This window comes from Micromys minutus, assembly GCF_963924665.1.
Source record: "Micromys minutus genome assembly, chromosome: 28".
Lineage (NCBI taxonomy): Eukaryota > Metazoa > Chordata > Mammalia > Rodentia > Muridae > Micromys > Micromys minutus.
In genome coordinates, this window is record NC_137963.1 from 30,726,717 (window position 1) to 30,750,334 (window position 23,618).

The window sequence follows — 23,618 nt, forward strand, 5'->3', positions numbered from 1 at the left end:
AGCAAGGTTTTAAGCTCACAATTTCTCACTAAGGTAGTACCTGAGTGAAAGTAATTATAATCTCTTTAGCTCCTTCCAATAACAAGAATAAAAATAAATCACTTGATCATATCAACTACTTTCAAGGTACTTATAAGTTCTTTGTTTCATATAATGTATCTTATACATTGTTTCCTATCTGTTTTTTCCTTAGTAATTTATCCTACCACAGAACACTACTTAGCTAGGCTGCTCTATATACTCAAGATCCTTTAACTATGGACACCATGCTAAACATGAGGTTATTTTCTAATCATTCTCAGCACTCTTACCTCTGGTGGTTTCATATTTAATACTTTCGTAATTCTGCCCTAAAAAAACAAAAAAACAAACAAACAAACAAAAAAACAGAAAAACAGCAAATTTAATATAATTTCAATGAACTATAGAAAATGTCACCTAAGTTGGACATTCAGTGTTTAAGTGGAAGTGGCTGCTACTCATCAGTGTGACACAAATTATTAAATCATACAAAAGATAACATAAATTCCAGAAGTTTAACTCAAGACATTCCTGGCAGGATCAGTAATAAAAATGTATGGGATTTTAAAATAGACATGTGGACTTAATAAATATTTCATTTTTTTTTAATGCTGCAAATATATCTTCAGAAAGCAGACCACCTGAATCCAGGTCTTTAGTGAAATCATATTTTGCTCAGTGGAAGGAAATCACCAACTACATTCATTTCCAAAATCAATCTACTCAGGCCTCAGATTACAAGCCACAATTTAGAGTCACTTGCAAGTAAGCTGTTATCTTTGATGCCAGACTATAGTGGATATATTTCCATTTAAGAGATTTGGATATGTCTCTCATAATTCATGTTAGGGCTTAGTCTCCAATGAGACAATGTTGAGAGGTAGGACTTAGTAACAGTTGTTTAGTGAAGAGATTAATGATATTAGAGTGGTTTGTCGTTGACTAAACACATAATAAAAAGCAAGTACAGTCATATTTCATCCCTCATTCTCCTCCCATTGATACACCTGTGTCATGTTCATTGTCCTAAATGACAGGTTAGGCATGAACCAACAAAATAAAATGAACAAAAACTTCTGTTGGTTAGAAAGCACTCAGTCCGTGCTGTTCCTTATAGCAACATAAAGTGGACAAATGGTCACATCAGGATCCTAGTTCTGACTCCTGCTTTGATTCTCTTGAGGGTTAGAAGAACCAGATAAAATAACACTTTTATTTATTAACAGTGTATTACTTTACATCTGCTTAAGTCTTAGAAGGACAGTTTTCAGTTTATTCTTGAAATGAAATGCTTTAAAATGGAACATTTAAAATAAGGTGACAATTTCATGGTTTTGATATCAGGTACTCCCCTACGGGATTCATGAGTTAAAGTTCATCAACTTCAATGAAGCACACAGAGGTGGGACTGCAGGGACATGACTGGATCATGAGAACACTGACCTAATCAGTAGTCTAATCACTGATGCATTTATCATTGAAATGTTAGAAGCTAGAAACTAGGGAAGGTGACAGTCTCACTAGATAAACTGGGTTTAAAAAGGCACGTCTTGTCTGTCTGTCTCCGCTCCCCCTTCTCCCCCCACCTCTGCCTCTCTGTCTGTCTCTGTCTGTCCCTCCCCCCCTTCCCCTCTCTCAGACACCAAGAAGTGAACATGCTGTTCCACTGTGGTTTTTCAGCCTCACCTTAGAGAGGAAGTGAATAGTAGGCAACAGTAGGCAAGAAACCTTGAAACTACAATGAAAAAATCTTTTTTTAGGGGTTAGAGGTGGTGATTATTTTGTCAACTATAAATGTCTGACACATGACTTTTCCCCCTAACTTAGTACCTATTGGCTTCGGTTATAAAAATCTGCAAACAAAACACATATCAAAAATTCAGAAAATGCAAATAAATATAGAAAACAGATATAAAGAAAAATTCCAGTTCTCATATGTAATAAAGTAATGATAACAGGTAATAAAACTACTCTGAAAGACACAAAATGATGCCAACAAGATACCTGCATGATGAGAAAGTGAGGGTTGTTCACATTCAGGCCCACAGAACAAAAGAGATCCTGGACTCTAGTGTTGTTAGCATTCACTCCATTGATTAAGTATTTATTTCTGCCACCAATAACAACCTAAAAAGAAGCATTTCACAAACTTTAAAGATACAGGAACACTTGTACCAAAATAATACATTAGATTCTATTAATTTGCAGTATTTTGTGTAACTAGTGGCGCACCCAAACCGCAATAACAGTAGATATGACACAGTCAAAAGGAATACTGATTTGGGTTAGGACAACTCAGGCACGTTCAATAATTTATGCACAAGTCTCCTCAACTGCACTGGACTAAGTATCTCAGTTCCCATCTAACTTTATTTTTCCAGTATGTATACAATACATTTTTCTTTTCTGATCATCTTCTGAAAGTGACCACACTTAGAAGTTAATAATTGTCTTTCCAATGAGAACAATAGATACTTAAAGACATGCATTTTGGTATGAATTCTTGACAAAACTCTAGAAGAAGGTCATTAATAAAATGACATTTGGAAAATTGGACAGAGAGAGTAGTGGTGCTTTGCTTGGGCTCATCACAACTTCGTAGAACTTGTCTTGTTTAGATTTTACAGTAAGTCCGCAACTGCCACTTAGAGTCTGACTATTGCACTGACCTGTCTTGAGATTTAGCTCACTGAATTTAACAATCTCCAGCATACATCAATAATTAGTAAATGCTTAATACATTTAATTTACTTTCTTTTCAGAATTAGTAGATTGGGAGGTGTATACCAAATAAAAGGAGAAATTTGTTCATAAGAATTTGATAAGAATTAGTCTCATGACAAGGAGAAAAATTATGGATCTAGACAACCCCCAAAAAGTAGCTGTTTATGGCCACCTAAAAACTCAACAAAGAAGTGAGTTTTGTCCTGATCTAGCCAAATTAAAAAAAAAAAAAAAACAAAAAAAAAAACAGAAGCTTGATAAAATAAAGGAGAAAGCCTATATTAACAAACTAAGATAAAAAGTTGAGATTTAACAGAACTTATAAAATTAGCATAAATCTTAGAATTAGTTTTACACTTAATTTAATTAATTATACAATAAATTAATTATATATAGTTAATAATATAATAAATTAATAACATAGTTAATATATAATTATATAAATCCTATTTTTAAAAATAGAATAAAATTAATAAAAAAAACTGAGAAGCTGAGAACTTTGATATAAGAAAAACAATTAAGGACTCATGAAAGGCCCTTAATAATTTTAAAAGAAATAGCAGTAATGAAGCTAAGTAATGACATATAACAAAATTCAGAGTGGTTTCAAGTCTTAGGACGCACACTGAAATGAAAGCCTAAGAAAACTAGCAAGAGTGTCTAAAGGAAGCAACCCTAGTTTTGTTCATGCCTGTTTCACTAGCCCTTTCTGCCACTCTAAATCTGAGGCCATATAACTAAAGAAAATTATATGTGTATGAGGAGGAGGGGACAGAGAGGCTGCTACATACTTGGTATGACTGGCAAATGAAGGAACCGGAAATAAGTTCAGTGAAAGCCCTAGTAAGGTTAAAATATTTAGACCTGCAGACAACTTAAATATTGAAATATACTGAAAAATCAGTTTTCATCTTGAAAGTGTCAAGAGAACCAAGATTAATGCATAAAACTTTAAGTTTGTAGACTCCTGCTGAATTTAAGATTAGTTTTTAATAACCTCTTTACAAACCCAGAACAAAATGCTAGATCTGAGGTAACAGGAGGCATTCACAGTGAAGAAAGCTAAACACGGCACAGTTAAAGTTCTAATTATACCTTAGTGCTTCCATGAGAAGGAAGACTCAAGATCTCTTTCACTTCTCTTAAAGATGATACAGCTTATGGACCAAATACACACTTCATTATTGACTAAGCAATGTTATACAGCTGTCCAAGACACTATACAAAGATATTCTAATGGATTCTAGTCAGTATTCCTAAGAAATGCCCAGGCAGTTTTTACTGAGTCATACTTCTAAACACATTAGATTTGAACAGTGCTATGGAGCAATTTCCTCTAAGAGACAACATTCCATCTTGGTGAGAAGCTTCTTCAGACTCAGGGTGTTATTTCTAAATGGAGGTGAGACAGTGCATCCTATAGCAAAGATCCTCAACATTCAGGAAGTAAACCGTTTAAAATCTTCAAGAAATCCCTGGAACTGAAGAGACTCACCACCCACTCCCACACTCCATTAAGCTTATATAAGAGGTACTGTTGAGAGACTCTCAAGTAAGATTGATTCCAAACTAGAAACTGCTTGAACAATGCTGGCATCAGCCAAGCTGCCTTAAAGAGAAACTCTAATTCAGTTGTCTTCAAACTTACTAATGACTACCCTTTAATACAGTTCCTTGGGTTGTAATGACTGCCCCCCAACCATAAAATTATTTTTGTTACTTCATAACTGTTATTTTGCTACTGTTGTGAAACTGTAATGTAAATATTTCCCCCATGGTCTTAGGTGACCCCCTGAAAGTGTCATTTGACATCCACCCCAACCCCTCCAGGTTTAGAATCACTGCTTTATCATGGTACAGTGTTGTGAAACAATTTCTTCCAAGATTGAAACGTTCCATTCCCCAGGGAGGTTTGAACAGAACAAAAGTAAACAACTCAAGGTAGCTTCAGGATGTTTCTGAAACTAACCAGATTCACTAGGTGCCTTCCTGTGAGGGCAAGCAGTAAAAACTGACTCCCCCAAAAAGCTGAAGTAGAAAGAAGATTGAGAGGAGAAAAGCTACAAAGACCACTAGACCAGACCACCTGCCTGAAAGAGTTTTGGACCCACTGAGGTTGGTCTAAAACTAGCCCAGATACTAGAAAAGATACTCTTATCTGTCCAGTTGCCTGCAGGCTGTGCAGTATGCTGTATGTTCCGAGCTTTGTGAGTTGTCATCCATGAATGATGCAGCTGTCTTTGAGTCAGTCATTTCTACTTCTATAAATAATTCCTCACCCCAAACCCTGTACATAACTCTAGTGAAATTCAATGGTTTACCAAGCTGAACTTCGGTGATATTCATACTTTGGTCTGTTGTTAGTTTCTTTTCTGGAGTGAGCAAATCTCCTAAGAAACAATGTCACACACAACATAAGGCATCTAGATATTTGACACTACTCACCTGCCTTGTTACTGTGATTTCATCATGAGCTTCAAATCCTAATGGACTCTGCTTTTTGTCGGAATTATCAAAAGTGATTGAAACAGAGGCTTTGGTAATTCCAGCCTGTCCATTTTTATAAACTAGATCTTGTAAATTTGAAGCCCGCACCTATAATTAAAGAGGAAAAGGAAAGTTCCTTGACAAAACATCATATTGCACAAGTATAAGATTAATACTGTATGTCTTGTTCTGAAAAACCAACCAGTATAGTGTAGTATAAAGTAAAAACAGGCAGTCACATCTGTCAGCAAGAAAAACAAGGATACAGACAACGGTTTGTAATATGTACTTTTTTAAATAGCTCGTTCTGTTCTGAACTTTTTACGGACTTAGCAAGAGTTAATTTGCAAAACTCAAGGAAGTAGTGTCTATGAACATTACTAGCCATCCCACCCATTAGTTCACTGTAAAGAGCACTAAAAGCAGAAGTAAAAGGACCAGTATTGGCTCATGACACCCCAAGACAATGTCCTCAGCACAAAAGAGATTATTTGTCCCAAAGGGCAAGGAAGGGAATAAGAGACAAAGACAGGAGATAAAGGAAGAGTGAGAGAGAAGATGGAATAGGACAAGGGAAAGGGGAGAGGAGTATATATCCTGGGGCTAAAGGTAGAAACAACAAAGGACTTGCTCTGGATAGACAGGAGATAGCTGCGGTCCACAGGCAAATGGCACTTTATAAACAGAAAGGGAAAACACCCATGCTAGGATGAATTGGTTGATTTTGATTGGGCATTTCAATTAGATGCACCAAAAGGGGGCTTCTGATTGCTGGACTTCAATACTTTGATAGCTAGACCTTGGTAGTCAGCCTCAGGAGGTGGAAACAGACAAAAATGGACCTTAGTGGCTACATTTAGGAATAATCTAATAATTTTTAGCAAGGCAGAGGGAATATGTGAGAAAGGCAAGGCCTGCCAGAGCCATGTTTCCATGAGAGGTCCCTTCAAGGACAGCTGGGATGGACTAAGGACAGAAACTTCCTGAGGTTAGTGCTGGTATGGGTGCTACTCCCAAATGCTTAAGAGGACCAACCCAAGGCAAAGCCTCTAAATCTGAATAGCAGATTCTCTTGCCAAATTTCCCGTAAATCAGAAAGTTTACACTTTACCTGAGACAAGTTGGAGATGCCTAGGAGAAAGCATATAGAGTCCAATATATTGGATTTTCCACTACCATTTAAACCAGTGATTGCATTGAAGAGGGGGTCAAAACCATTGACTTCAGTCCTTTGTGCATAGGACTTGAATCCTTCCAGAATGATTGATTTAACATACATTTTCTATACTGTCTTGGGTTAGTAAGCCTGTTAGGTAACAAGCTACAAGCTGTATAAAACAGAAATAACATCATATAAGTAGAATGTTAAAAACCCCAAATCACAGTAAATATGTCAGGAAACACAATAATATAAATAAAGGGAAAAATACACTTGCCAAACTACCTTTTCTCCAAAAGCAGCCAGCCTGGATTTTAAAATATCCAGCCGTTGTCACTGCCTGGAAATTAAACCATCCAACCTGAAAATCACCTTTATCACTACTGTCGGTCCACATTCCTAGGCTCGTGTTGCACTTTAATAATACTGTAGTCAACAGAGACTACTGATTATTTCGCATTTCATTCTCCTTGCCACAGATAGCACTGGACTGGGTACTATTTACTGCACACGACTTTTCATAAATGTCACTTTACATGATAATCTTTCTGGGTCTCCCTAAAAGCATGCACATCCACCCTCTCCTTCCTTTTTCCTCCATAGCAGTAAAAAAATGACATCAGTCGGCATTTATCCATCTTTCCAACTAATCCTCAGTTCCGCTGTGCTTTTTGCCTACATTCGACCTTAACTCAGTGAACACTCGACAAACTCTCCGAACCCGGGTGGTTAATGGACCTTAAGAACGAAGTGACTCCATTCTACAGCCTCGTTTTAAAATTCCGTGTTCTCTAACTTCCCCCAAGCCTTTCTCGTTCTCCTTACGGATGAACAACAGTAAACATCCCTAATTATTTCCTGCAGTCCCTCCTTAGAATCTCGCCCTCCCTCGTTCCCCAACTCCCGCCTAATACCAGGCCGGCCAAGGGCCACACTACGCACCCGCCACAAATCAGCCAGTCAGGGGAACCAGCAAAGTTCCGACTCGACGCGAAGGGGGACAGCGAGGCCACCCGATCTGTATTCGGGCACTACCGGGCAAGCGCCACCATACCGGCCTCAGCATCCGCCGTAGCCAACAACTGTGCCGGAACTGTTCCTTTGAATTTCGGCGCGAGCGTAGGACCTCACCCCGGAGACGCCTGCCCTCTGTTGGTGCCTAGTGTCTGCCTGACTGAAGAGCTTCAACTTTTGTCCCAAGGAAAAAAAGCACAGAAACGACATGGCGACAGTAAATAATAATTTAAAGATTGAAAGGTAGGAGACTACACGGTTGTTTGCATGGGGAGTGCAAATAAAGATAGGTCGTCCTGACATCGCGTCAGGCGTGATTCGGGCAGCACGTCTTTCTGGTCTGGGGCTCATCCGTTGCTGGCCCCGCCCACTTTCTGGCCCTTTCAGGCCACCGGTTCCGGGCCCCCGGCTGCCGCCCGCAGGCTCCGCCTTCTCCTTGTCTACGTAGTTTTTTGGAGAGGTTAGGATTTTTTTTTTCCTCTGAGGTTACCTCGTAGAAACCAAGACTGGCCAGAAAAATCTTATGAGGCCTCTTTTTCCACGGACTGCTGATATTTCTGAGAGGCGGAGGCTGTAACTAATTGAATGAGAAAGGTGCTGGGTTATGTGCCTTCTGCAGTCTGAGCTTCTTGATCGTGTCCTTTTCCCAGTACGGAAGCCCTTGTACTTCTTATTCTTGTAACAATGTGCAGTTTATGAGGGTCCTGGGGGTCCCCACCATATTTTTCACGATCTAGGCTGAAACAGTTTATCTGGAATTCTTGATCTTGTAAATTTGTGATGAATCCATTCTGTACCAGTGAGAGATTCTGCACCTTTCTTCACAGACTGTAGTCTGCCTGGAGGCCACTCAAATGTAGAACCCCAGCCATAGGTGTGGTACATCTTCTCTTCTGAGGCAGCAACAATGTGCCCTAGTAATGACATCTCCTTCTAGCTGTTAATCACCGTTAATCACTGTGTTTTGATGCTGGAGTCTAGATATCTGGGTTTGGGATGGTTGTAATTCTAGATGTTGTCTTTTCTGTTTCTTGGTTTCTGTTGCCCTTTCTGGATCCTAGAGTGTAGTAGATGTGGGTTGTCTGGTATAGTGCTTTTGAGTTCCTTGCCTGGTGTGGCCACTAGGGGTCCTGGGGAGAAAGTGTTTCTAGGTGTTTGGAAGAAATGGGGAAGAACGAGATAAAATGGGGGTGGGGCAGTGACAGTATCCACTTGAAGCTTGGTTTGTCAGGAAAATTTGTTGAATCCCCAGGGAGTGAAGTCAGAGAAGAACAGCAGATCCCTGCAGATGGTCTTCTACAGGACTGGGGATGAGATTGGGAAATTTACAGTGGTGGGCAGGGAAGAAAGTGGAGACATCCCAGTTAGGGCTTAGTGTCCAAGATCTTACTCTACGTATTATGCAGTTGTGGGTCTCTATGTGTTTCCATCTACTGTAGGAGGAAGCTTCTCTGATGATGGCTGGGCAATATGAGTATAGCAGGATGTTAGGAGTCTTGTTATCACTTTATTGCTTTAGCGAAACAGTAATACTTGGTTTCCCTCAGATCCATTTTCTACATAGCCTCAGATTCTTGGCTTCCCAGGCAATGTTGGGCATGGGTTCTATCTCATGGAGTGGGCATTAATTTCAGTCAAGACAGTGGTTGGTTTCTCCCATAACTTTTGTGCGACTATTGTACCAGCTTATTTTAGAGGCAGGTCACTATTGTAGACCTGAGGCTTTGTAGCTGGGTTGGTGTTTACCTTTCTGATCTGGTAGTGTGCAGAGTGTCTTCCCGTACTATGAAAATGATTCAGTAGGCGTGAAGGTTCTAGGTAGGCACCAGCTTGACTTCTCTATGTTGGGTGAGTTACGTAGGTGCTCTCTTCAGCATTTGGGCCTCAGCATCAGATGTGGAGAGAAACCAAGCCTGTGTTGTTTGGAAATTTTTATACAGTACCTTTCCAGAGCAGGGATTCTCAACCTGTGGATCACAATCCGATCAGGGTTGAATGACTCTTTCACAGGAATTACATATTAAATATGCTGCATATCAGATATTTACATTATAGTTCATAACATTAGCAAAATTAGTTATGAAGTTTCAACAAAAATAATTTTATGGCTGGGGTTCACAACAAAATGAGGAACTATATTAAAGGGTCACAGCATTATGAAGGTTGAGAAGCACTAAAAGAATACAGGTCTTAACAGGCTTAATTTATAAAGGCCAATAAATCCCTAACCAACTGTCCAAAAGGCTCCACCTGCTAATACCATTGCTTTGGATTAAGGATTTCAGAATGTGAACATTAAGGGGGGAGGTTTAAATTATAGCATTATGGATATGTATTTTAACATTGCCCTCTTGGCTTTATAGCAATTTGGAACTAGTTTAAAATGCCCAAGTGTAGATCTTTTGTTTTGAAATTGTTATTAAACTTTAGCTAAGTTTTAGGGTGTTTTGTTTAAGAAACAGTACAACTGTCTATAATAGCATGCTACCTGCCTTCCTGTGGTATCAGCCAATTTGTCCTGTGAAATTAGCTAATATCACTCTAATAAAGATATTTTGTCTGCTGTCATTTTTATTACTCTTGAACTCCAGTGACTTCATTTATTTATATTGGCTCTGTTGAATTATCCATTTTTACCTTCAGCTCTGCTATATTCCTTTGATCACTTTTTTATGAATAAGGAATTTTGATTTTTAGACAAATCTAAAATAGATTTTTCCAAATTGTATAGTCTATTTGAGGAATTAAAAAATTTAAGACAGATATTAAGATAGACATTATTAGTATGCTGGTTACTTTAATAGAGTAATAGCTAGGTGATATTCTTAAGTCAAATAGATAAGAGTGTATAGGTACTTACGTATTTAAGTGTACTTTTTATGATGCTATCTTATCATACAAAATGATAGGTTCCATTATGGCACATTCTTACACACAAAGTATGTGTACATTGCTCATATCACACCTCTCCTTTAATGCCTACCCCACTTCCCTGCTGTTAATCTTCATTCTAAATTGTCTAAAAACTTTATTTTTTAAATCTAGATTCCACATATAAGCATATTAGATATGGTTCAAAACCTTCCTAATGATGTGACCCTTTAATACACAACACCATGTTGAGGCGATTTTCCAACCATAAAATTATTTTGTTACATATAAAATTACTTAACTGTAATTTTGCTACTGTTATGAATCTCAAAGTAAGTATCTGATTGAGGGTTATCTGATATGCAGCCCCTGTGAAACGGTTATTTACAACCCACAAGTTGAGAAACTTTGATAAAAGAGAAGACAGTATTTGTCTCACTGAGGCTTTTATTTTACTTAACAAGATGATCTCATATTCCATCCATTTCCTGGCAAATTACATGATTTGTTTTTCCTATGGATGAAGAAATTGAAGTCAACATACAAAAGAGAAACTTGGACATATGTTTATGAATGAACTGTTTCTCAAGGACATTGAGATGATTACTTCCATCAGAACTGTTTATTAAAATTGCTCACAAAGGTTGTGATTTCATCGGTTTTAGCCTTGATGCATTCCAGAAACAAGAATTCTTGCTGTTTGTGGTTCAGAGGGACTTGAGAAATCACTAAGGGGTGAAAGTTCTATGGGTTTGTCTTCTGACATCACAAGTAGACGGCACAAACCCAGTTATACAAATCCATGGACAAGTTAATTAAAGCAAACAAAGTAAGTGTTTTAAAATTAGTATATACACAGGCTGTGTCTTCTAAGAGAGGGTTCGAGAGGTCAGTATTTTGGATGTAAGGAAGACAAGGTTTTTTTATAGCCCAAAGGTAGAGGGTTTTCAAATGAGAGGTTTGGGGTGCAAAATAGGTGGGGTTACAGGAGCAGAACATAGACATAACAAGTCGTTCCCAACTACCTGTAACAAAAGTTACGGTTGCAAGGAGGACATATCAAGATGGTCATAGGTGATGGTCATATAAGCTTTGGAAACAAAGGTAGGGTGGCAAGATGGTTATAAACAACTTTTTGAAACAATGACATGATTGCCATTCCAGGAACAGGCAGTAGAGGACCATTTACAGTTAAGGTTACAGGTCCAACTTAGCCCAGTCCTTGGAAAACGAATGTTGAATCATAAACAGACCTGGTTTGTCTTTCTGTAAGTTTTACTTTACTTAAAAGGTGGCTTTTAGGACTAGACTAGAGGCAGTCTGGTTCCACCGTTACTGTATCAGACATGAGATCTCTCTTCTATAAACATCTTTGGTGATCATTTTTATTAACTTTGACTTCTTTCTTCGAAAATGTCTTTTATTATCGTGTCTCAAACTATATTACTATTGTCATTTTTCTTCAGATTTTCATCTCTTGTATGATTGTAGCCAAGCATCAACTGATGACAAAAGGAAGGACTTGGAAATTTTGCTAATGAATAGGTGAATTAAAGAACAAGGGCCCAAAAGCCAGTTATGAAGCATTTAATGTACCATCTGAACTTTAACTTTAATATTCCTAATGGATTTATATTTACATCTCCATCTATCTTATTATAACCACTTATATGTTCACTTAACTATTTATACACTTCTGCTGACATATATTCCTTTTGTGATAGACCTTTTGACATACCTCCATGTAAAACAGGTAGTAAAAATGACCAAACACTGGTTAATATGAATAAATTATTATTTGTGTGTCTATAAGTCAAGGTTTAGTGAAACCACTGAACTAGACCATTCTGTGGGTAGAAAGTTTTACTGGGGAATCAAACAACTGGGGCTGTCTCTCAGAGACTGGCTAGAGAAAACAGCAAAAAAAAAAAAAAAAAAAAAAAAAAAAAAAGTTTAATCAATTTTAAGCAGGGGTTATCGTCTTTATTAAAAGATAGTGAAAGGAAGTATGCTTGGTGGATGTGTGGTAAGGTGTGGGGAATGGGGTGCATCTGTGTGCCATGCTAAGGAATTCTTTTCCTGTGAGGGACCAGCCACATGGTATGGTATAGAATAGAGTTTATTCAGGGCATAGGAAGGGGAGTTGAGAGGGTAGTAGAGACAGAGAAAGAGAGCAGAGAAGTAGAGGAGTAGAGGATTAGAGACCATGAGCATATGGAGAGAGGTGGGGGAGGGGAATAGGGAGAGAAGGGGAAAGGGGGGAGGAACAACAGGAACAAGAAGGCAAGAGCAAAGGGGGCAAACAGCCCCTTTTGTAGTGAGTCAGGCACACGGCTGTTGCCAGGTAACTGGGCAGAGCTTAGACAAAATGCTAATGGGTGAGCTGTGTGGCAATGGCACACCTTTAATACCAGCCCTTCAGAGGCAGAAGTAGGCAGATCTCTGTGAGTTTGAAGCCAGCTTGGTCTATAGAGCAAGTTCTAGGACAGCCAGGGCTACACAGAGGAACATGTCTGTCTTGGAGAAAGAGAGAAACAGACAGAGACACAGAGAGAAAGGGGGAGGGAGTGGGAGAGGTGCTTGTATGCTAGGACAGAACAGCTTGGGAATTAGAGCAGTGGGAGGTGGGGTGAGGGCAGGAACAGCCTGAGGGCTAGTGTGGGGGATTTTGAGCTGTTACTGACCTGAGGTGACTGGAAACTAGATACCCATTGCTGCTGGTTGGCTGTTTCAGGGCAGATAAGGGAAGTAATGGCTTTTCTTGACAAACAGAAGCCTGCTTCAGAAGATCTCTGAGGAATGCTGAGTTTAGGTTTTTGTTTACTTGCCAGCAATCGTATTTACCCAGTCAGAGTGCCGCTGAGCTGAGCCAGACTGTCATATAGGATATTGTTAGTGGCACTGCTATTTTGGGGGGGCAGCTTTGAACCCAACAATGTGGGAAAATATGTAATATAGTCCACAAAATATTTGAAGGTTCAGCAAATTGGTAATAGTGGTAGCTTTTCTTAGCTCTCATGTTGAAGACCTTGAACACTCTTCACTGGCTAAATGATCTGATTGTGTAATACCTTCAGTGGTACTGCAGCATTCAAACAACATTCCAGCTTTAGGCTGCAGAGAACCCTTCGCACATTTCCTTCTCCACACATCATTTGGGGAGAAAAGGCTATAGGATTAGAAACAAGCCTCTCCTCTGCTATAGGTCACATGCTATTTCAGATCAAAAGAATAAAATTCTAAAGCAGACATTGTGCACACACCTGTAATCCCAGCCCTTGGGTAAAAGCAGAAGCTTCAGACACTCAGAGTCATTCTCTGTGTAATTTGTGTGAGTTTGTGGCCAGACTGGGATACACATGACCTTGTCTCAAAATAAGTAAGGGTCTGTAAAAGTGGAATACATTTACCTCATCAGCAGCTGCCACTGATTCACTCTAACCCTCCTCTGTGCTCCTTTATTACACATACTGAATCCTGCTAAATATTCCATCCAGCTTATCTTCTCACTTTCTTGGGTTCATTTCATGTTGTGTTTATAAATTACCCTGACAAAAATAACTTAGAGGATAAACGATTTTATTTCAACTCAGAGTGCAAGTGTAAACCCAACAATGACAAGGAAGTCCAAGCAATAGGAGCTTGAAGAAGATGGTCACATGACATCCACAATCAGGAAATACAGAGATGAGAACATAGTGTGCTCAGTTCCTTTTCCAGAACACATATGTGTACAGTTAATAATCACAGTGTGAGTAATGCCCACAGTGGGTGGAACATCCCACTTTATTCGAAAATAATCTAGTTAATTCCTATTGGCATCCCCATAAATCTATCTGTGAGTGCATTAAAGTCATCATTGGTCTTGCCTTCTTAGTACTGAAAATCTCGAAACTAGCCAGGATTATGGCTGATGAACGTTTATTAAATAGGCAAGAAACTACATAAACATAGTCAAACACAAAGATGGCCATTTTTCCCAAGACACCGAGAACTTGTTTCTGTCCTGTCTGTGCTTTTCAGATAGTAGCTGGTGGGATTTCTTTCTCTCATATTTAAATTTCTTAGTGATTATCTCTATACCTCATCAAAAACTAAAGTGATGGACAGACAGAATTATGATGGTCACTGCTTCCCTGCCCTTTCTCATTCTGACTTTATCTTAGAACATTGAATTCTATTTTACCTCTATCCAACTGTGCATATCTGTGGGCAGATGGCAGATTGAGAATCCATACACTCCTTTTTTTCCCCCTTTAAATCTCTACTCTCCTTATCCATAAAGAGAGTGGTTTTGCCCTTTGGAGTTTAATGGTCTTCAGAACATGACTGGGTGTCATCAATACATTCTTTTAGAGTTTAGAGTCTGTTTTTTTTTTTTTTTTTTTTTCTCTTAGAAGTGTGAGCTTAACATTGATGCCTACTTCTTTTTTATATGACTTTCCAGTAGTTTATAAAAATCGTGTTTTTGGGGCATCCTCTTTCACTCTTCCTTGGGCAATTACTTGAGGGAAAACAAGCTTTTATGAAAATAAGTAATAATGTATAGATCTAGTATAACCTAGGAACATACATAAAAGCCAATAAGTTATGATACTAAGAAGGCAATTTACTTATTAGACTACATGTCTAAAGCATTTTGTTTTGCACCTAGAATATTGTTATAAATGATATAAATTTAAATATCTGTTCAAATAGTTTTTAAATTTTATTTTATTTTATTACATTCCAGCTTTTGCCCCCACTCTCAGTCCCTCCTCCCAGAGTTCATCACATTTCTCCTCCCCCTTGTCTCTGAAAGGGCGCTTCTCTCCCCCCTTCCCTGGGGTTTTGAGTCTCTCTGGGATTATGTGCGTCTTTATCCACTGAGGCCAGACCAGGCAGTCCTCTACTATATATTTGCCAGGGGCCTCAGACCAGCCCGTGTATGATCCTGGTTGGTGGCTTGGTCTCTGGGAGCTCCCTGGGGTCCAGGTTAGTTAAAACTTCTGGTCTTCCTATGAGAGTTGCCCTCCCCTCTGGCTTCTTCAATCCATCCTCCAATTCAACCATGATGGTCCCCAACTTAAGTTCAATGGCTGGGTGTAAGTATCTCCTTCTCTATCAATAAGCTGCTGGTAGGGCCTCAAGGAGGGCAGCCATGCTAGGTTCCTGTCTGTAAGCCCATCACTGTATCAATAATAGTGCCAGGTTTTGGTATGCCTCCCTCCCCTCCATGAGATGGATCCTGAGTTGGGCTGGTCACTGAACTGCCTTTCCTTCAGTCTCTTCTCCACATTTGTCCCTAAAGTTCTTTTAGACAGGAACAACAATTCGGTGTCAGAAATTTTGACTGTGGATTAATAAACCTGTACCTTTATTTGAGGCTCTGTTTATCTACTAGAAGTAGAGTTCCCTTTCCCCACTGTTGGAAATTTTGGCTAAGGTCACCCCCATTGAGTCTTGAAAGTCTCTTACATCATGTATTTTCTAGAGGGCTTCCCCACCTCCAACACCCCCTCTCCGTGGTTGCATATTTCTATTCATCCTGCTGGCCCTTAGGGCTTCTCTTCTGTCCCTCCCCTCAATACCTGATCCTGTTCCTCTTTTCCCTTCTCCTCCCCTTCTACTACCCAGGTCTTTCCTTCTCTCTGCTCCCCAACCCCGTGATTACTTTCTTCTTCCTCTCAAGTGGTATTGAAGTATCTTTACTTGGGCCTTCCTGCTTGTTACACTTCTTCCTGTCTGTGGGTTGTATCTTAGGTATTCTGTACTTTTTAAGGTTAATATCCACTTACCAGTGAGTGCATACCATGCATGTCCTTTAGGGTTTGTGTTCCCTCACTCAGAATGATATAGTTTAGTTTCATCTATATCCCTGCAAAATTCATAATGTCCTTGTTTTTAACAGCAGAATGTATTCAGTTATGTAAAGGAACCACGTTTTCTGTATCCATTCTTGGTTGAAAGAAATCTGGGTTGTTTTCAGCTTCTAGCTATTACAAATAAGGCTGCTCTAGAAATCAATTTGGTCATGCCTCAGAAAACTGGAAATAGTTCTACCTGATGACCCAACATTCTTTGGTATATGACCACAAGATGTTCATATAGTTTTTACAAAAGTAAAAGCTTTGTTAAGGCCAAAATGTACATTTTTTCACACTTTAGAATAAAAAATGTTGCTTGCATTTGTAGATATTTTCACCTCACTATCCCTCACTGGAAAAATGAAGTTAACATTACATTTAGACATATGTTATCTAAGATCATTATTAATAGTAATCTTTTTGTTTAAAATCTTGACTTGTGTTTCACTGAGTCTCAGTCACTTTCCATAAACCACTTCATGAAACACTATTTATTGTTTTTCATTTCTGATTTATAGATGAGGAAGTGGAGTCTCTGATCTTTGAACATGGAGCATTGCCACCACTGAAAGTCCATCAATTCCTTCCCAAATAAGACAATGTCCGTGAACCGTCACAGTTCCTGCCTCTTAGACCTTGTGTTTTAGTGGACGCAGCTCTCTGTGATTTAAAGCAGAGGTGTTTACAGTAATCTAGGCCACCCTTGCAGTGGCTATTAGCCTTAATACTTGAAGCTACTGCGCTTCCCCTGTGACTCCCAAAGCCCCCAAATCATTGCAACCCCAACTGTTTCATTTCAGTAGCTGGTCAAACTCTTTCAATCTAGTATGTGTTTATAGTTGGTGCCTGGGCTTCAGACAAGAACATAAAATTGGAACTGTTGTAAACAGTATAGAATGCTTATTGTAAAAGCAATGTTCATTAAGAATAAAAGCCATAACAAGTTAATAGGCAGCTCTAGATATCTTTCTAAAAACCCAATTGAATGTAGTATATGTATCGGTGCTGAGCAAGGGAGAAAGACAAGATGTTCCTATTAGTGCTGGTTGGTGGCATCTTTTTATACAAAGAAATGATGTTTGCAATTCTGCTTGGAAGAACTAATTTGAAGTAATTTTTATTTTGTATATTTTATGAGTTAATGGTATCTAGGAGTATAATAACCTGGTGAGAACTTTTCTGCAAATGGCAATGAAATTAGTCTTATTCGTGGAACTCATAAATAAGCTATAATTCAGCATTTTATGTCGAGGGAAAATAAAACTGGGGTCATGCTGTTTAAGAGGATAAGGGAATTAAACAGAACATTGGGGGATCCATAGCAGATTTATGATGAAGATACATTCTAACTGGAAGCTTAATTGTGATTTAAATTACAGGTCAAGCTGTGCAATGTGTTTGCTGTTTAAGGGAAAATCTTTGGGGAGATAGAACCTGCTTGGTTAAAAGGAAGCAGGAAGCAAATGAGAAAACAGATTGCAGTTGCTGCTTTCCCTTTGAAATTTCAAGCTGCTCTAAGTCAAATTGCCTCTGAGTTTCTAATGTAGGTTCTTGTAAGGAGTCCTTGTTCCACTGTTTTTCCAAAGCAGTTCTTTCTCCTGACAGCAGCAAAAAATGATGTAGGCAGCGTTTTGCTGGCACACTGACGTCAGAACCATGGAAAAAGTGCTCTTATCCTTCCTAGAACCCTGACATTCTGTCATTTCAGGCAGACTCACATAAAATCCGCAAGGTCTGCAGACAGAAGGGCCTTTGAAGAGTTATAGCTACTCATTTTCACAAATGGGGAAATTAAGGCTTCTGGTGATTTCCCCAAATTTACTTTTTAATGTCAAGTAACTTCAAGTCTAATTAGGCAGTAAAACTTGTGTACAGATAATTTTCATTGTATGTGTGAAGTGATTGCTTCTCTGGAAAATAAAACTTAAAACAAATAACTGAAGGTGGTTGACTCTATGGCAAAGGAAGACACTGGACTAGGGCAAAGGCATGGCAGCCCGGCTTACTGCCCGGTGTTGCCTTCTTTCTTGGCACAGGTCCTCAGTAACCAACACCATGACCAAGGAGTAAGGCAATGATGGAAAACCAACGGTCTAAGATGGAATTGCCATGATCTGTTCTGTTTAGAGAACTGAAGTTCAGAATAAGACCTAGTCAAGGCTTTGTGACTAACACTTGACAAACAGTTTGCAGGGAGATGAAAAGAGGATTATCTGGCTTATCTTATGTCTGTTTACAAAGAAAAATGGGATGCAAAGGATTGGAGTTATCTGTGTAAAGCCTCTGAAAACACAAGACCTGGAACACGGTTATTACTGTACTCCAGTCTCCTGTCACTCCTATTTTTTATCTCAAAGCTGAGGAGCTGTCAGCTCTACCATCATCAATTACACATCAATTACATCATACAAGTCAGACTGATAAAAGGGGATTAGTATACAGTATAAGAATGTCCACAAGAAGAAACTTCCTGGAATAATTTTCCTAGGTGATAGTTGGGGTGGGTCTTAATTATAGATATGCTTTTTCTAGTTGGAGACAGACATAGTAGTCAATTTTACATACCAAAACTGAAGTAATAGTTCTAATAAAAATGACTTGAAGTTGAGTTGCCCATCATATTACTAGAAATTTATGGGGCTAGGAAGATGACAAAATGCCTTTTGTATAGGGATGAGCATCTGAGTTAGGATCTCTAACACCTATGTAGAAAAGTCAGGTTCAGAGGCATGAACTTGTAACTTTGGTGCCAGGGGATGGAGTTGGGTGAATCCCAGGGGCTCTGTGGCCAGGCCAGGCCAGTCAATCTAGCAGGAATAGCAATGACTAAGTTAAGAGACCTTTTCTCAGAATATAAGGCATAGGACAATAGAAGAAAGTACCCAGTGTTAATCTTTGTCACCTATATGTGCACACATGTGCATATGTACTCTCACAGACATGTGCACACACACATTTTAAAATGGAAAAAGAAATGTATGTTGCTCGTATGATAGGTGCTATACTGCTACATGCAGAAACCCTGTCAGAACAGTTTCCTTCAGGCTGAACATGACAACTGAAACCTTATTACTGAGTCCTTTCCCAGACCTTGCCTTCATTGAGAGATGCTGTCCGACTGGGGTGATCCATATCCTAGACTATTTCATGTAGGCATATAAAAATGCTTCTTTACCCACTACAGCACTAACGTATCCTCCAAACAGCCCTTATCCCAGTCAGGTGAGGCCTTTTGCTCTGCTGCCGTGCAGTTCAAACTCTCCTGCTGACCAATTATATCTTCTTTACTTGAGCACAAATGTTTTGGATGGCTCTCCAAAGGAAACTCTCTCAATAAAATTTTCTCATTGAGTTTTTACCCTGAGGAAATTATCAAAGACAATTCCATATGTAATTTGGGATACAATTTTAACATAATTTAATGTAGAATTTGGAAAGCTTAAAGACTGCATATGATTCAGTCATTAGATGTGTTATGTGGTCTCTATGGTAACTATTTGGCATTCTAACTTCTGTGCTGAATTGCTGAAGCAATTTAGATTCTACTGATAACGATTGTAACAGAGAGAAATTTTACCTTAACTGTAATTTGTCTACTATCAAGCTTTGCCAAACTCATCGATCAGCTGTGGTCACTAAGTGTATCAGCAAGGCTATTTCAGAAACTTACACTTAAGGGCAGGGCAGATAACTAAATATCAAAGCTTACAAAGTAACAATAATTTATTTTGTGCTGATGCTATATTTCTGTTTCTGGTCAGAAGGAAGAAGGCATTTCTGGTTAAATACCAAAGAAGCAGGGGTGTTGTAGGAAATATTTAATCTTAATTGGGGGCTTTTGCCCACCTTGGATTATTTAGTTCTCAGATTAAAAACCACAATTTTTATTATTATAATAAATCTTAAACAGCTGAGCAGGAAACAACCATCTTTGCTATTAGATTCTATTTTCCCATTAATAACCCCAAATTATAACTTGCTATGTTCCATCTGGGCTGCTCTTAACACCAGTTGGTCAACCTTCATGGTCATGTATTCATAACTCACTTACCCTATGGCAACTTCCTCCTCTCTCCTCCTTCTCCCCTTCATGGTTCCCTTAGACTCAAACCCAGTAACCCAAGAAACCTGCCTAGCTGTAGGCATCTTTATTCACCAAGCAGAGATAACTTGGGGGGCAAGATTACATAGCTTCACTTGGGCTTGCCACTTGGGTAGTTGCAGTCTCCCTTGATCCTGAGTACAACCAACCTTGAAGGTCAGTATTTAGCATTACAATACAAGCAGAATACCAAATTTAACACAGAGCTAATGGATTAGCCAAGGAGAATCCTGTGAATCTCTGCCACAAGAGACAGGAATTCTGGGGTTAAATAAGTGCCCCACCCAGTGCAACACACATCACTCAATTTATAATTCACTGCAACTACTTATCACATGGAGCTCAGAAATCTAAATCCCAAATGTGCCTGAACCCTAGATGGGAAGAAAGAGGCTAAAGCTGGAAAATTTGGTAGGTTGTTAGAAAACAGAAAAATTTAAAAACTGAAAAAGTAAAGAAAACTAGGGAAAGTGGGTAGTTGAATTTTTCATTTTCCAATAAACAGCAGATTAGTAATAAAAATCCTCATCAAATGGTATTTCTACTTTTAAAAATTTATTCTACAAACATGTTTGAAGTATCCCTCCCACAAATACTATTATATTTCCAGGGTTTGACATTGAAAAATCCCTACCCTATTTGTTTGAAGACATTTACATCTAGTTGGAGTTACAGGCATTCAACTTATGGGCAGGGAATAAAAAGCAGATGGTGGCAGGCAGTGCTCAGTAAGAATAACATGGGACTTAACTCTCAAGTTTACATTTTCAAAGCAGAGAGGATAAAGTTGTATTTCCCATAGATATACTTGTAAATGCCCTTTTAATCTGAGATAAACAGAAGGACTAGATTAAGAAAGACAAGCATTGTATCATTGCTTTCAAATCCATTTGCTTTTTATTTTTCAATTTCCATTCAAAAATGTCTATTTATGTTTTTGTGGTTAGGATAAATAATTGTAAACTGAGATCTAATATCATTCTCCTTGAGGTTAGCAACTTGCTTTTTTGGTATTCTGTACAATCAGCTCCTAGCTAATAAGGATTTATGGTGATAATTATAATAAATTGTGCCTTCAATGCCTCTTACAGCTTGTAAAAACAAGTTTACACATACTATTAATGTTTTTTCCTCAATATGGTTAGATGTAAGATGAGTTCAGGGGGCTTAGAAAATACTCCCATGTAATAGATCAAGACATTGAGAATGAGAGAATCAATATCATTAAATTATTTTTTAAGCTACTTTATACTTGCACAGTGTACCCTAAAATAATTGCTTAACACAATAATTCATTTATTTTGCTCAATGGAAATTTGTTGTGACTCAATCAACTTTACTTTGTAATAATATATTTTGATTATATGTTCCCTCCCTTGACTCCTTCCAGGCGCCCCTCCTTCCACTTGATATTTTTCCTCTTCTTAAATAAACAAAAGGAACTCACATACACAAAGCCAACAAGAAGTCTTATTTGTGTTGGCTGACTACTCTTACATATGAAGTGTACCCTGTGGTGGAGTTGATGTATTCAGTGTCACTCCATTAGACCGATTTTCTCTCTCATAGGAGTTGATGGTTTCAAGCAGCTTCTTGCCCAGGGTTGGGAGTTTGTTTCCACTTCCCATTCTTCTGTTGGAATTTCGGTCTGGCTTGTACTTGTAAATGTCTCATGCATGCTGTCACAGTTCATAAATGCCTCAGTTCTGTTATGTGTGAAAACTGTTTCCTTGGAGTTGTCCATTACCTGTAGCTCTGATATTTCCACCTTCTCTATTGCCTCATTCCCTGAGGCCTGTTAGGAGTGTGATAAAGACATCCCATTTCAAGCTTAGTGTTCCAAAGTCTTTCACTTTCTACACTTGTTCAGTTGTGTGTGACTTACCATCTACTGGGGAAAGAAAAGTCTTCTCTGATGATGGTTGAGCCGATCTATGGGTAGAGTAATGTGTCATTGTGAGTCACCTTATTGTTTTGTTTGTTTAGCAAAAGTGGGGGTTTTTCCCCCCTTAGGACCATAGCCTATCTAGTCTTAGGTTCTTGGCCTCATTAACAGTATCGGGTATGAATTACATTGCACAGAGCAGGCCTTAAATCACATTCTAAAAAGAGGTTCAATACTTCTGTAACTTCTGTGCCACTATTGCACCAGTGGATACCCTTGCTGGCAAGTTGCTATTACAACAGCAAAGGGTCCATGCCTGAGTAAAATCAACAATTACTTTTCTACTCAGAGGTGATTTGACTTTCAGGTTGAAGAAGGTAATTGATGTCATTGACAACAACCTATAAGGTTTGGTTAGGACCCCTTTGGCAAACAATTAAAAAGATGAAACCATTTCTGTCACTGTGGTTTTATTTGGCAGCAATCACAGCCCATGGAGTTGCAACTTTGTATTGGCTGGAACTGTGTTTGCCCCACATCTACACATTTGATGACTGCTCAAGGACAATGTGAACATCTGGGAAGTAAGAACAGAGTTCTTCAGACATGAGTTTTACTATGGTCTTGCTGCTTGTTATACATCCATGGCAGATACGTGGAAGTTAAATTCCTCACATGATAGCAAAAGGCTTTCAGAATGAATGTCCCAACAAAAAGTATTGCCACATGTTCTTTACTCCCTAGCCCCACTATCATATGTTACACTAATGCCTTCCCTACTATTTCTATTTGTTCACTGAGACAGCTCTACGTCATTTTTACAGCTTGATATGGAGTCTCTACCATTTAGAATAGTATCAAAAGCTTGGTGGATGGGTTTTCAGCCAAACACAAATAATATTTATGTGGTAAATAATGGAACTAAAAAATAACATGGGACATTGTGAGATGGGTTCACTGAAGAGCAAATGTCAGCACAGATTACAGTCTATGGACTGTTTACTCAAGTCTGTCTTTGCCATCAACATCTGTGAAGAAAGGAAGAGTAGCACAGTACTGATTGCAAGGAACAGCTGTGCTCCAGGAAGTCGTAATGATAGGAAACAACACCAGGATGATTCGATGTGTTCTTTACAGCATCATATCAAACTAAATCTAGATGCCTGCTCCAGTTTGATTTCAGATGTGATAATACCCCTTACCAAAAGCAATTTAGGAAAGGAAAATGTGTATTTATTTGACTTATACTTCTAGGCAATAGTCCATCAGTAGAGAAATTAGAGAAAGTGCTCAAGCTGGGCCATGAAGCAGAAACCACAGAGAAACAAAGATTGGTGACTCGTGCTCATGTTGACTATTCTCCTTATATAGCCTAGGACCATGTACCTAGAGAATGGTGATGTCCACAGTGGGTAAGCTATCCTACATCTATTAACACTCAAGGCAATCCTGTGTAGACATGCCTACAGTCTGATCTAGGCAATTCCATACTAGAGGCTTTGTTCTCAG

The 23,618-nt window shown here is 38.8% G+C and overlaps 1 protein-coding gene across 1 annotated transcript in view; it reads right to left on the bottom strand.

Moving 5' to 3' along the window:
* The window catches only part of SMC2 (structural maintenance of chromosomes 2), a gene marked incomplete at its 3' end in the record, with an annotated part of 49,647 nt that extends 42,278 nt beyond the window's left edge, over nucleotides 1–7,369 (bottom strand). The window contains exons 1-5 of the mRNA XM_080940021.1: nucleotides 7,334–7,369; nucleotides 6,344–6,560; nucleotides 5,191–5,340; nucleotides 2,026–2,148; nucleotides 312–350 (exon numbers count right to left, since the gene is read on the bottom strand). Of these exons, the coding sequence (XP_080796147.1) occupies nucleotides 312–350; nucleotides 2,026–2,148; nucleotides 5,191–5,340; nucleotides 6,344–6,511 (480 nt within the window). The 5' untranslated portion in view covers nucleotides 6,512–6,560; nucleotides 7,334–7,369. The remainder of the gene's footprint in view (nucleotides 1–311; nucleotides 351–2,025; nucleotides 2,149–5,190; nucleotides 5,341–6,343; nucleotides 6,561–7,333) is intronic.
* Between the last annotated feature and the right edge of the window lie 16,249 nt (nucleotides 7,370–23,618).